This window comes from Pyxicephalus adspersus, chromosome 12 (assembly GCF_032062135.1).
Source record: "Pyxicephalus adspersus chromosome 12, UCB_Pads_2.0, whole genome shotgun sequence".
In the NCBI taxonomy this organism is placed as follows: Eukaryota; Metazoa; Chordata; class Amphibia; order Anura; family Pyxicephalidae; genus Pyxicephalus; species Pyxicephalus adspersus.
In genome coordinates this window covers 4919026-4930988 of record NC_092869.1, presented here as the reverse complement: position 1 = coordinate 4930988, position 11963 = coordinate 4919026, and the positions used below count along the sequence as shown (strand labels likewise).

At 44.8% G+C, this 11963-nt stretch overlaps 1 protein-coding gene across 1 annotated transcript in view; it reads right to left on the bottom strand.

Moving 5' to 3' along the window:
* IQGAP3 (IQ motif containing GTPase activating protein 3) overlaps positions 1 to 11963 on the bottom strand; it is a gene marked incomplete at its 5' end in the record, with an annotated part of 21554 nt that overhangs the window by 4749 nt on the left and 4842 nt on the right. The window contains 20 exon segments of the mRNA XM_072427725.1: positions 552 to 772; positions 2937 to 3021; positions 3239 to 3379; positions 3621 to 3845; positions 3930 to 4093; positions 4473 to 4625; positions 5270 to 5478; positions 5706 to 5775; positions 5914 to 5985; positions 6074 to 6157; positions 6802 to 6972; positions 7102 to 7244; positions 7698 to 7865; positions 8115 to 8205; positions 9647 to 9810; positions 10153 to 10274; positions 10515 to 10675; positions 10955 to 11118; positions 11385 to 11472; positions 11645 to 11808. Coding sequence (XP_072283826.1) covers positions 552 to 772; positions 2937 to 3021; positions 3239 to 3379; positions 3621 to 3845; positions 3930 to 4093; positions 4473 to 4625; positions 5270 to 5478; positions 5706 to 5775; positions 5914 to 5985; positions 6074 to 6157; positions 6802 to 6972; positions 7102 to 7244; positions 7698 to 7865; positions 8115 to 8205; positions 9647 to 9810; positions 10153 to 10274; positions 10515 to 10675; positions 10955 to 11118; positions 11385 to 11472; positions 11645 to 11808 — 2860 coding nt within the window.

Genomic DNA, 11963 nt, shown 5'->3' with positions numbered 1-11963 from the left:
AACTTCCAGTGAGTCTCCTGTAGATATTGGTTGACTAGGCCGAGATGGGACTCCTCAAACATCTTATTGGCGGCAGCATGCTGGAGGACCTTGGCAATGGAGCCCAGGGTTCGCCTCTGGTCTGGATGAATCGCCCCTCCAGCAGAGATGTCCACTATATCAAAAGCATCTGGGGCCACCACCGCCGGATTCATGAAGCGATAATAGAGCAGATTCCCAACAATCTAAAAGGAAGTTTAGTAAAAACAATAAACGCCTTAACATATGAGGGGGTGCTGAGAAGTTCCTGGCTTTGCCCCTTTCCAGGTGAAATATAAAAATGAGTGTGGGGGGATATGACAGTCTAATGTCATAGTATGTAACTGTGCAAATATCAGGTCTTTGCGATTCTTATAACTGTTTTTTCTTTTAGTGAGAAGCCGTGATGGCAGAGGCACAAGCAAGATTCAGGTTGTTGGAGATACGGGCCGTCATGAAGTTTTTGTTTCTCCAGGGAAAGTCAGCAAAGGACATTCACACTGGGATATCACAAACACTGGGGGAGAAGTAACTTCCAGTGAGTCTCCTGTAGATATTGGTTGACTAGGCCGAGATGGGACTCCTCAAACATCTTATTGGCGGCAGCATGCTGGAGGACCTTGGCGATGGAGCCCAGGGTTCGCCTCTGGTCTGGATGAATCGCCCCTCCAGCAGAGATGTCCACTATATCAAAAGCATCCGGGGCCACCACCGCCGGATTCATGAAGCGATAATAGAGCAGATTCCCAACAATCTAAAAGGAAGTTTAGTAAAAACAATAAACGCCTTGACATATGAGAGGGTGCTGAGAAGTTTCTGGCTTTGCCCCTTTCCAGATGAAATAGAAAATGAATGTGGGGGCATATGACAGCCTAATGTCATAGTATGTAACTGTGCAAATATCAGGTCTTTGCGATTCTTCAAACTGTTTTTTCTTTTAGTGATAAGCTGTGATGGCAGAGGCACAAGCAAGTTTCAGGTTGTTGGAGATGTCACAAACACTGGGGGAGAAGTTTCCTTCCTACAGCACTGTCAAAACCTGGATATCTCGTTTCAAGACTGGGCATTTCCCTGTTGAAGATGAGCCCCACACTGGGTGCCCCCCAACCTCAACTGACCCGGCATCCTGCGATGCTGTCCATGAGCTGATTATTGAGGACCGGCGAATATCCTCAAAAAAGATGGCCCAGATACTTGACATCTCACGGGAGCGTGTTGGGTTTGTTATCACCCCTATCCTAGACATGTGCAAGCTTTCAGCGAAGTGAGTGCCGAAATGTTTGAACAGTGATCAGAAGAAGGAACAAGTTGAAGCATCCAAAGCCGTTTTGGCTCATTTTGAAGCTGCACAGGACTTTTTGGCTAGGTTAGTGACTGAGGATGAAACCTGGCTCCACATCTATGATCCTGAAACCAGGGAACAGTCAAAGGAATGGCACCACAGCGGCTCCCCGCAGCCGAAGAAGTTCCAAACCCGGAAATCAGCCAAAAAAGTAATGGCGCCTGTTTTTATGGGACAAAGAGGGTATTCTGTTGGTGGACTACCTACCTCAGGGCTCTAGTATCACCGGGCAGTATTTTGCTAACCTCCTGGACCAGCTGAAGGAGGCAATTAAGACGAAACACAGAGGAATTTTGACCAAAGGGATCCTTTTTTTACAGGACAATGCACCTGCGCACACGTCCAACATTGTGGCTGCCAAATTGAACACCCTGGGTTTCCTATTGGTCCACCATCCCCCCTACTCACCTGACCTGGCCCCTTCGGACTAATATCTGTTCCTGAATGTGAAGAAACACCTGAAGGGGCAACGCTTTGAGGACATTTCTGACATCAAAGATGCTGCTGAGAGCTGGTTTGAGGCCCAACCAAAGAACTTTTATTTGAACGGTCTAGAAAAGCTGCAACTACGCTGTACCAGATGCATCAGTCTCAGGGGAAATATGTTGAATAAATGTGTTATTTCATAACTCTTCAGCACCCCCTCGTACATAAGAAATAACCACCAGAATATTTAAGTAAAAAAAGATCCACTTTAAGGTTATGTCATCAGTTTTATGCTTCTGAAAGAATTCCAAATCCATTGATAAGTTCAATTGATTTTTTTTCTCTCTTATAACATATTTGAATTCCCATAAACTTGTGTGGGAATGCAAAACTAAAGCAAAGCTGGGTCTAAATGGAAATTAAACATTGTTGTAAATCCGATTAGTGCTTTGCCCAAGAACAAAGTAGAAATGTTCATCCCACCAGTTGCACATACTCGCCATTTCTTTGCCCCCTGCCGCTAGAAATAAGGAAATAATGCTCTGTGGGGGTTATAAGTTTCTCCAGGTACAGTGTTCTTCCCAGCCCCTTTTAGCTGGGCACAACACCCGGCACTTTTCACTATACAACCGGCTGTGTTTGGGTGGTTACTAAATAGTTGGGTCACAATACCGGGGCTGCCATCTGCCTATAATTTCTTCCCACCCAGTTTAAAAAAAAATTCTGGAAGAATACCAAGTTGGAGCTTACATGGAGTGGAGAACTGCATATACAATAAGGACCACCCTCCGCTGGAGGGGATGAGGGAGGACCTGTTATGTCATTGGACTAAGCAGAAGATCGTTGGAATTAATGTATATATTTTAGGAATTTCTAACAAAAAGTAGGTGCAGGGCAGCTGAAGATGTGCTTTGAGTATTACTGTTTGCGTGCTCATTTCTACCTGGAAGTTGCAGGCATTTTCTTTGCTCTTAGTGGCTGATAAGAACAATGGAAGATGGAACGACAAGTGAGCACGTGCTGCTGAGGAAGTGAAGGATCAATGAGGATCTGTTGCTTTGTTCTGTATAAGTCTTTGCTTTAAATTTCCAATTTATAACCAGAAAATAAACTTTTGTTTTCAGTACAGGGGACCAAGCCTGACCTTTACCTTATGAATGTCTTCTTCTCTGGCCTTCGGGAACTTCCGACTTAGAGATTGCTTCAAGACCTTTCCTACGTAGCGCATCCCATAGCTGCAAGGATGATTGTATTAAAAACAGAAAGAAAGAAGAACTTAAAAGTCATGACTGGTATTTACAGATATAATATAGAAAAAATGAACTTCATAAATATTGAGGCCTTGAGGCAAATCATCAGCTGCACCCAGCTGACCTCCGGCGGTACACAAGGCACCCCAGCTGACCTCCCGCAGTACAAATATTATGGCCATCAAGATGTCAAAGTACTTACGGGATCTGATCAACGTTGGCAAAGATGGTGGAGAAAAACTTGTCCGTCACGGCAATGAGGTTACGGATAGAAATGTCCAGACGTCTTTGAACCTCGGAGTGAGTGAGGGCCTGTTCAGGAGTGACGTCATATGGAAGTGTGCTGCAAGGTGATGAAGAAGAGGGGTCATTTCATATTTAGCAATTACAAAACAGATCTGCTCTTTTACTTTTTTTTTTAGAGTCACAGCCAATAATTTGTGATGTATATGTATGTATATATAGAAAGGTTGGCCTAGGAAAGAATGACTTCAGAGAGTTATTATCAGTTTTTGATGAAAGCTAAGAAAATATAATGGCTTTACGGCTTTTCAGTGAGGGAAGTAGAAAATTCCTCCCCTCACCTCTTCTTTCCTGTCTGCGTCTCCACTTGATTGACCCAGCATTTGTAGATCTCCACTGGGTTGATCCGAATGTTGATGGCTTTGTCCTGCAGAACTTCCTTCACCACGTTGCCGAGAATTTGTCGCAGGGCATTCTGCCCCCGGGCACTGCGGTAAAAGCTGACCAGTAAACGTATAACGGTTGGGTTTCCAGTTATGATATCTTGTATTCTGTCAACCTTAGAGCTGAGCATAACAAAAAAACATTAGATGATGTATGCTGGGGAATAAATGTCACCAGAGTGCTCCCACCCCCTTCTGATTTCTTACTTTATCTCTTCCTGCAGGGCCGTGCGGAATAACTTGAGCAGCAGGTAGGCTTCCCTGCGGTTGGAGGCGTAGTTATACAAGGTGAAGGTTACAGACTCCATGAATTTGGTGGATTTGTTCTGTGGCATCTGGAAGATCAATCTGGCCATATATTCCGGATTAGTCTAAAAACGGGACACAGACATGCATGAGAAGTGAGGGGAAGGCTGGCCACACACTAAAAGATGTATTAAAAAGGCAACTCCAATCATTGCAGATGAAGTATATATTGCAAGTAATGCAAATAAAAATTGATCTTACTTTTGTACTTAAAAACAACATAAAAGTTGACAATGCTTTACAGATCCCAAAGACTTTGGTGTCAAAGCCCGCCAATTTGCTTAATTCACCGATTTTCACATTGATTTTGCTTTCCAAGAGTGCTCTACATCCGGTAACCAATTCAAATTTCTTTTCTTATAGCTTCTGCTCTCGTTTATAATAGTGCCATAGTACCCACCTGCACAGAGAAGGCTGATGCGGAGGGGGAAGGGTTTTGCTCACCTGTAGCAGGTAGAACAGGTGCTGGTAAGCTTCCAGCTTCTGACGCTTCTCTCTGCTCAGAGACTTTAACCCCTTCTGCTTATCAATGGCCATCAGGTCTGACAGCTGTTCCTTGTTCTTCTTGGTCAGCTTCTTGCAGTGGGAAACCACTTCCTGTACAAAAAAAATATCACATAGAACTTTTCACATAGCAATATTACTGAAGGCCGAGACAGGATCGTTAGAGAGCCATACAGTGGTAGTAGGAATGTTAAATATATGAAGAAAAAAAAAATTTAAATATGCATTTTTTGAAGTGCACTTCACTCTCCCTTTAGAAAATTAGCTTTCACCATTGCCAGAATAAACATTTATTATAGAAGCAAGACATTGAAAATATATATAAGTGGAACTAAACCCGAGTGTCCTACCTAGGTGCAGGCGCATGGGAGTTCATTCATCCCTGGCACACACAAGGGAATCCGGGATTGTAGATTTTCCTGGCTACCAAAGCCGACACTGCACATGTGCAGCTCAGCTTTGACAGCAGAAACCTCACCTGTCCACTTCTCCAATAATGACCGGGCTGATCATGGACACTTAAAAGTGAACCTGCAAGCAGAATCCCACCATAAGGGAGGAGCCACACAGCGACACCTTACTGCTCTTGCCATGGACTCAGTGGGGCAGTAGAGGCAGGTGTCCGGTATGGTCTGCCCATCTAGCGACTGTGTCTCTGCCAGGTTGCTTCCAGCATCAGGACAAGGCTTCAGGCATTCACACACCTTCTCTACACATGGGCTAGAGGCCCCACCTACCTGTAAGGTGATCCTGTTCTTCACCAGAAGTCCGATCTTAATATCCATTAGGTTGAGGTCATTCTCTAGGCGTTGGTTCGATCGGATTTTCTTCACCACCTCCTCACGCAGCTTCATGACCTCTCTCTCCTCCCAGAAATCCCTTTCGCTCTGCTCCATCAGGTGGGCGAATTTGCGCAGAACGCAGAGTGGGGGGTTCTTAGCGTGAACTGCGAGGAAAAAAAAAATGGTATATTACAGACACCATGACTGATGCGTTTCACCTGATTTGATTAGAGTCGTGAAATGTATCTGATGGGAAGTTGGACATGAGGATCAATTGCTCCACAATGAAAGAGGCTACCAAGAGGGCTTGGATGTAAACTTATTAAATGATTGGTATGGAATATACAAATTCTTCAACGTCAATTGATAAACATAGCAGAGGGGCCCTTACCCAGCATCCTGTAGTCTCCTCTGGCTTTGCTGGCTCGGAAGAAGGCTTGGATTTTAATCACACTAGCGATCTGCAAAGAAGACCCATATTAGTCCTTGGACCCAGCCTTGCTAACCTGAGAACCTGAATAAATTGTTCATGTAGCTCCTCCTACACAGCCCCTCCGTATACTTTAACATCCACAAGCTGAAAGATTTAGACAACTCACATTCCGACGAAAGTAGCGAAGCCTCTGGAGATACCTCTTGCGGACGAGCCACATTCTGACAAATGACTGGATCTGATTGGAGACAGAGGAGAAATTACAACAAGCTATAGCAATATAGAGGATCTTAAGTACATTACAGAGGTCTAATCACATCTTTTACCTTAATGACAGCTCGAACATTCCGGTATAAATAGTTTAGTCTCTGGAGATAAGCTCGTCGCTGCCGGTAGCCTCGCCAGTGCGCCTGTGTGCACATAAAACACCATAACAGGATGCTACTGAAAATATCGTATTGGTTTATTAAGTGCAAAATCCTCAGCAGATCTCAGTACTTTTGGGATTGAACCATCTTTGTCCAGGCATCATCCAAGGTCCCCAATAACTTCAGGAACTTGGACGTTGGCTCAGAAATGACCAATCCTGGTGTAGTCTACAAATGTCTGACAAAGCTCAGCCCCTGCTGCAGCCTCTCATACCTGGCTACAGATACAATGTACAATCTGAATTTCAATAGAAGAGAGGCAACTGAGGAATTTCTTCCTCCGGTCTGAAGCAGACTGGTGACAATCTCAATCTCCTCCAAATTGATGGTGGATGCGGTTAAAACACCGATTTAAAGAATTGCTGAGAATACTGAGCTATTATTCCAGTGTTCTCCCCAGACCCTTTTAGCTGGGCGCACCACCCGGCACTTTTCAGTAACCATCCGGCTGTTTTAGGGTTGATACTGAAAAGTTGGGTGACAATACAGGGGGCCACCCCTCACCTACAGCTTCTTCCCACCCAGCTCTGGATTTAACATTGTATTGGATATCCATTGGTCTGAATAAGCTTTGGAATATAAATGATTTATTGCCTGACAGCCTTTACTACAAGGGCACTGCATACCTGTATGAGGGTGACCGCCGGCACTTGTTTATGCAGCAGGTGCAGCCGCTCGGAGAAGGCCCTTCGGACCAGATAACCTCTCATGTGAGCTTGCAGCTTCACCAGGATGTCTGTATTGGCCTGCCATTGCTTCTCCCGCTGGAAGCCGCTCGTCACGCTGGTGATCACCGACTGCAAAGTACAAAATAATTTTAGGTCAGTCAAGTGTATTCCGCGTAGTTTATTGGGGGCCAGATGAGGTGAAGAATGGATGACAAAAATCACTCAGGGGGCCAATGTATTACTATTCAGGGTGCTCACTTGGATCTCATCTCGGGACAGATGGGTGGTGCTGGGATTGAAGTCTGCCGGCGGATCCCAGGTGCCCTCGAATGTGCGCAGATGGAAGAAGTAATCTCCTCTCTCTTTTACCTTGTGTCTCACCCAATAATTTTTGGCATCACCTGCATGTTACATTGACACACACAAGGGGACAATAATGAGAGAGAGAAAACAAAAAAAAGGAAGCTGCAGATACTGTAACACTGGATGGGAATGCTCTAAGTGTAAGTTGAATGGCATGCGGAGATAATAAACACAGTACAGATATATATTCCATACAAATGACATTTGTAACCCATCAACCTGATTGGCTAAGACAGGGCCAGCACTAAGAGCCAATCAGATGGGCTGCGTGCAGATGTCGCGACAAAGCACATGCTGATCAAACAAGACAGCAGAGAGAAATCCCTATCATTTTGATACCACGCCTTCACAGGACCTTCAGAGGACAGGGCAGGGGTGGATAGAAGTTTTATCGCTCAACTGCAGCAGAGTGATCAGGTCATCCCTCTGCTCCCTTCTCCTCCTGTAAGCATGTCTCCTTTAAACACATTTGCATTCCCTATTTTCTGTACCTCTTTTTTTCTTTGAGTTCATGATGCCGCTTAGTTCTCCTTGATAGGCATCAGCGCAGTCTGTCACCACCCCGCACAACATGGCATCGGGATTCCGGAGGACACGCAGGGTCTGAGACGCCTTCCCTTCCTTGATGGCCTGATTAATGGCCGCTATTCCCAGGGCCACTAAAACGACAATCAAATCAATTTATAGGCTGAGGAAAGAAGAGCAATGAAGAGCAATGCTTCTCCATTTTTACATTTTAGCTGTTCCATATTTTCCTGAGCTTAGTATCATCTTACAATATCAGTCTGTCTAATGCACACCTTTGACTGACACTTGTACATCACAATCTATTGGTTGCAGGAAATCCTTCACATGAATCCTCTCACATTCACATAACCATTCCTTATTTGTAGTTAGGTTTCACTCACTTTTTCGGGCTCTGGCATTTTCTTGATTCGCTTGGGATACCCCCTGCTGGATTTCTTCCAACCACAGAACGGCTGAGTTGTCCCGCGTTGCCTACACAGATTATTAGCATACAAAAAATTAATGTTTAGGAGTCAGGAACACATGCTGATTGGATGTTCTGTTAGCTGTACTTTGTAAAGTGCCGTTTATACAACTATCGTGGATTGCCGTTATTCACTTGTATTCTCTACTCCAGGTATGTGCAAAGTCCGGCCCAGGGGCCAATTGCAGCCGTGTTCAGATTTCCACCGGCCTGCAGCCTCTGTTATCACCGGGAATCGCCTGTCTTTATACCCTGTTTCCCCTATGATAAGGCACTGTCTTATATTTTTTGAAATGCCAAAATATGCCTCAGGTCTTATTTTCAGGGGGGATGTCTTTTTTTTCAATGAAGAAGACTACAGTACACATTTATTGTTGAAAATCACTCATGATCACTCATGTGCCATTCCTTGTCCCCTTCTGATCACTCTGTGCCGTTCATTGTCCCCTTCTGATCACTCATGTGCCATTCATTGTCCCCTTCTGATCACTCATGTGCCATTCATTGTCCCCTTCTGTTCACGGACTCACTTTTTTTTTGGCTTCTACAGCCGGGTAACAGACTCCGTTAGGGCAGGGATCAGCAGCTTGCTTGTCCTTCCTGGCGCGGAGTTGCGGGCACGTGTGCGGGCCTTTGAAGTTACTTTCAGTTTCGATCTGCACTGCAGCCAGCACCAAGGAGTCACACGGAGGCACACAGTGGCAGGTATCGGTGGGTGTCTTATTTGCGGGGGGTGCTTTATTTTAATGTTTAGAGCAAAAATCGGGGGGGGGTTGCTTATTTGATGGGGATGCCTTATCATCGGGGAAACACTGTGGTGGTCGTGTGCTGCGTGTAACCCGCACGGACCACGCCCAGCACGGAGCCCACCCTGACACCGAACTCCGTGCTCAGGGAATCCCTCACATCACCCTGGTGGGCGTGTGCTGTGCGGGACCCTGGTTAGTAGTCGGCCTCCAGCTCAGTTAAGTCACCCTGGCAAAGCCAATCAGTGAGGCTGAAGATTGTGTTTGGAAGGAAGAAGGGCGAGAAGAGATAAGGGGAGAAGGGAGAAAAGAAGAAGAGAAAAGAGAAAAGAAGAAGAGAAGAGAAGAGAGAAAAGAAGAAAAGAGAGAAAAGAAGAAGAGAAGAAGGCGCCCTGTGATGAAACCAGTCACTGGTATTCTTTGTGGCCTTTGTGTTAAGCCAAAAGAACTAAAAACCTCATCATAAATAAGATAAGGTATAAAAAAAGCTACTGCTCAACTAAAAGAATTGGCTGAGCTATGAAAATTGTTTATGGCTCCTAGAGGCAACAGGGTACCTAAAACCACTAAATTCTGGAAATAGTTAACAATATTGGAAGATGACTGATCTGCACCCATTTCCTTACTCAATGGTCACTGAATCACACAGGCTAAATCTCAGTTCTCAAAAGAAGAGCATAAACTTCATTAGATATCATGGTACCTTCTTTTTGTGCCGCAGATCATCAGTCAGGATCTTGTGATAGAGCCCAGCGTTTGGCAGGGTGACATCAGTAAGACCAGCGGCCGGCATCAAGAGAGCGGTGAAGGTTTTCTGGGGGTCATTCTGTTCCAGGGCTTCATTGATGAGGCTGACTGCCAGGATTTCTGGAGGAGTGGGAGATTTACAAGTCAATATTATAGGTACAATACAGTTATGTATTGGTTTGTGCACTTGGAGGTGCTAAAGTGGGATCACTATATCCCAGTCCCAGGGGTTCCGTAGGTGCCATATTCTACTACATGTCCAAAATATTTTAATATTAACCCAATATTATACAAGTCCCCTAATGATGTAGTGGAAAAGTGTTATGCTACATGACGGCAATAGGTATGTGTATTAGCTATGAATTCAATCCCATAGTGTCACTTGGATTTTAGTATCTCACCAAAGTTTACACAATAGATTTCTTGATATAGGCATGAGCCAATCACAGTAAAGGAACCTACTGTCTTGTTCCTCCTGGGTGGAGAAGTTGATGTGATTCACACAGGATTGGAGGTCATTCCAACTCACGAACGCAGAACCACCCTGGGACCGGCGCTTTCTCTTTGACAGTTTGTTAAAATACCTAAAAGAAAAAAAATATATAATATTAAATATGCTGTTCAGCTTTACCATGGTCCAAGATTCGCCATTCCAGGTTGCTGGATGATGTTTATAATCTGGTCCCTAACCACTGGGCCACAATTATTGAGGGCGCATGCTCTTCCCGCCCCCTAGCAAATTTTGACACCACTTACCCCCCCCCCTTGCATATCACAGAGCTCCAGATAAGTACTGAGTTCCTATATGAAAAGGCCATCCTCACCTCTGTATATTCTCTTCGTCCACATCGGTCAGACCCAATGCTGGGCTGACTAGATTGGTCCAGAACCCATTCAGATCCCCAGCCTCCAGCGCCCGATTAATCAGAGCCACCGCTGACAGCATCTCCACAGCCACAAACAGCTCCTCCTGTATCAGGGACCCCTGTGAGGACAAACCAGACACTGGAAAATCTTTTGCAGCAAAGTAAAAATTTAGCATAAGTATTATAAGTAAATATAGTAAAGGAATTACAACCAATAAGAATGATTCTTAAGAGACTACGGAAAAGAGAAATCCAATTCTTTTCTATGGATCACACTAAGAATATTTGCAGAGTTTTATATTTACTTGTTAACAAAAAAGATAAGTTTCCCTGACTTGTGAAATCTTCTGGTTCAGTCTTCCTGATAAGTGGAAGAACAGTAAAGTCAGTCTGCTCACCTGGGAACTCTGGGATTGCAGTAAGCGCAGTTCCTTCTGGTAAAGCTCAGCTGCGATTGGATAGACATCTGGGAGCTGAGCATCCGGATTGGACAGTGCTTTTACCGTCTGGGCTGCGTTTCCATTGCGTATAGCAGAATTAATGCAGGAGACCGCCTGCTCCACTGAGAAGAAGAGATATAAAGAATACGATAAAAAGATTAAAAACAAAAGATCATTTTTTTTAACACATTTTTTATAGTTTGGAATTCTTGGGTGAAACTGAAAGATGAATAACTTGATTCAAATAGGAACATCAAGCAACCCTTAAATGGGCAAGTCCCCATCCCATAAAGCTGAAGGTCAAGCCCCGCCTCCCAGGAGCCAAGTTGATGCCAATAAAGTCGAGTAAGACACGTTCACGTCCCGCCTCCCAAGAGCCAAAACTTACTGGCATGCTCTCTGTTTGCATTTTGATTGGCAGCATCAATTCCAGCTTGAAGCTCCTCCTTCTCTAGAAGGTCCATGTAGCCCAGTTCCTGCAAGAGAAATACAACCTTTCCACCATCTTTTAAAGAGTAAAAATCATCCGCAATTAATACAGAGATATGTGCAAAATATTTAAACCAAACTCTATGCATATTTCTATTGGTGGTGAATTTGTTAATAAACATTAAAAAACCCTCAGAGCGATTGCTCCACCTTACTCACCAAAGCTTTCTGCTCCCGGTCATTGGTGAGCTGCTCCAGATACCAATCTGCGTTCTGTCTTTGTAACCTGCGCAGCAAAAGGGCCGAGTCCTGCAGAGCCGTGTACAAGCTTGTGGAATCTTTCCTTTCCAGAGCTTCATCTACGTATTCCAGAGCTGCATGTACTGCAAGAGGACCAGATATGGATTTACCTTACACATAGGAGAGAGCACGGGTAAAAAGAGCTAGCCGAGACAGAGCGCGGGTGAAAAAGAGCGAGCCGAGACGGAGCGCGGGTGAAAAAGAGAGTGAGCCGAGACGGAGCGCGGGTGAAAAAGAG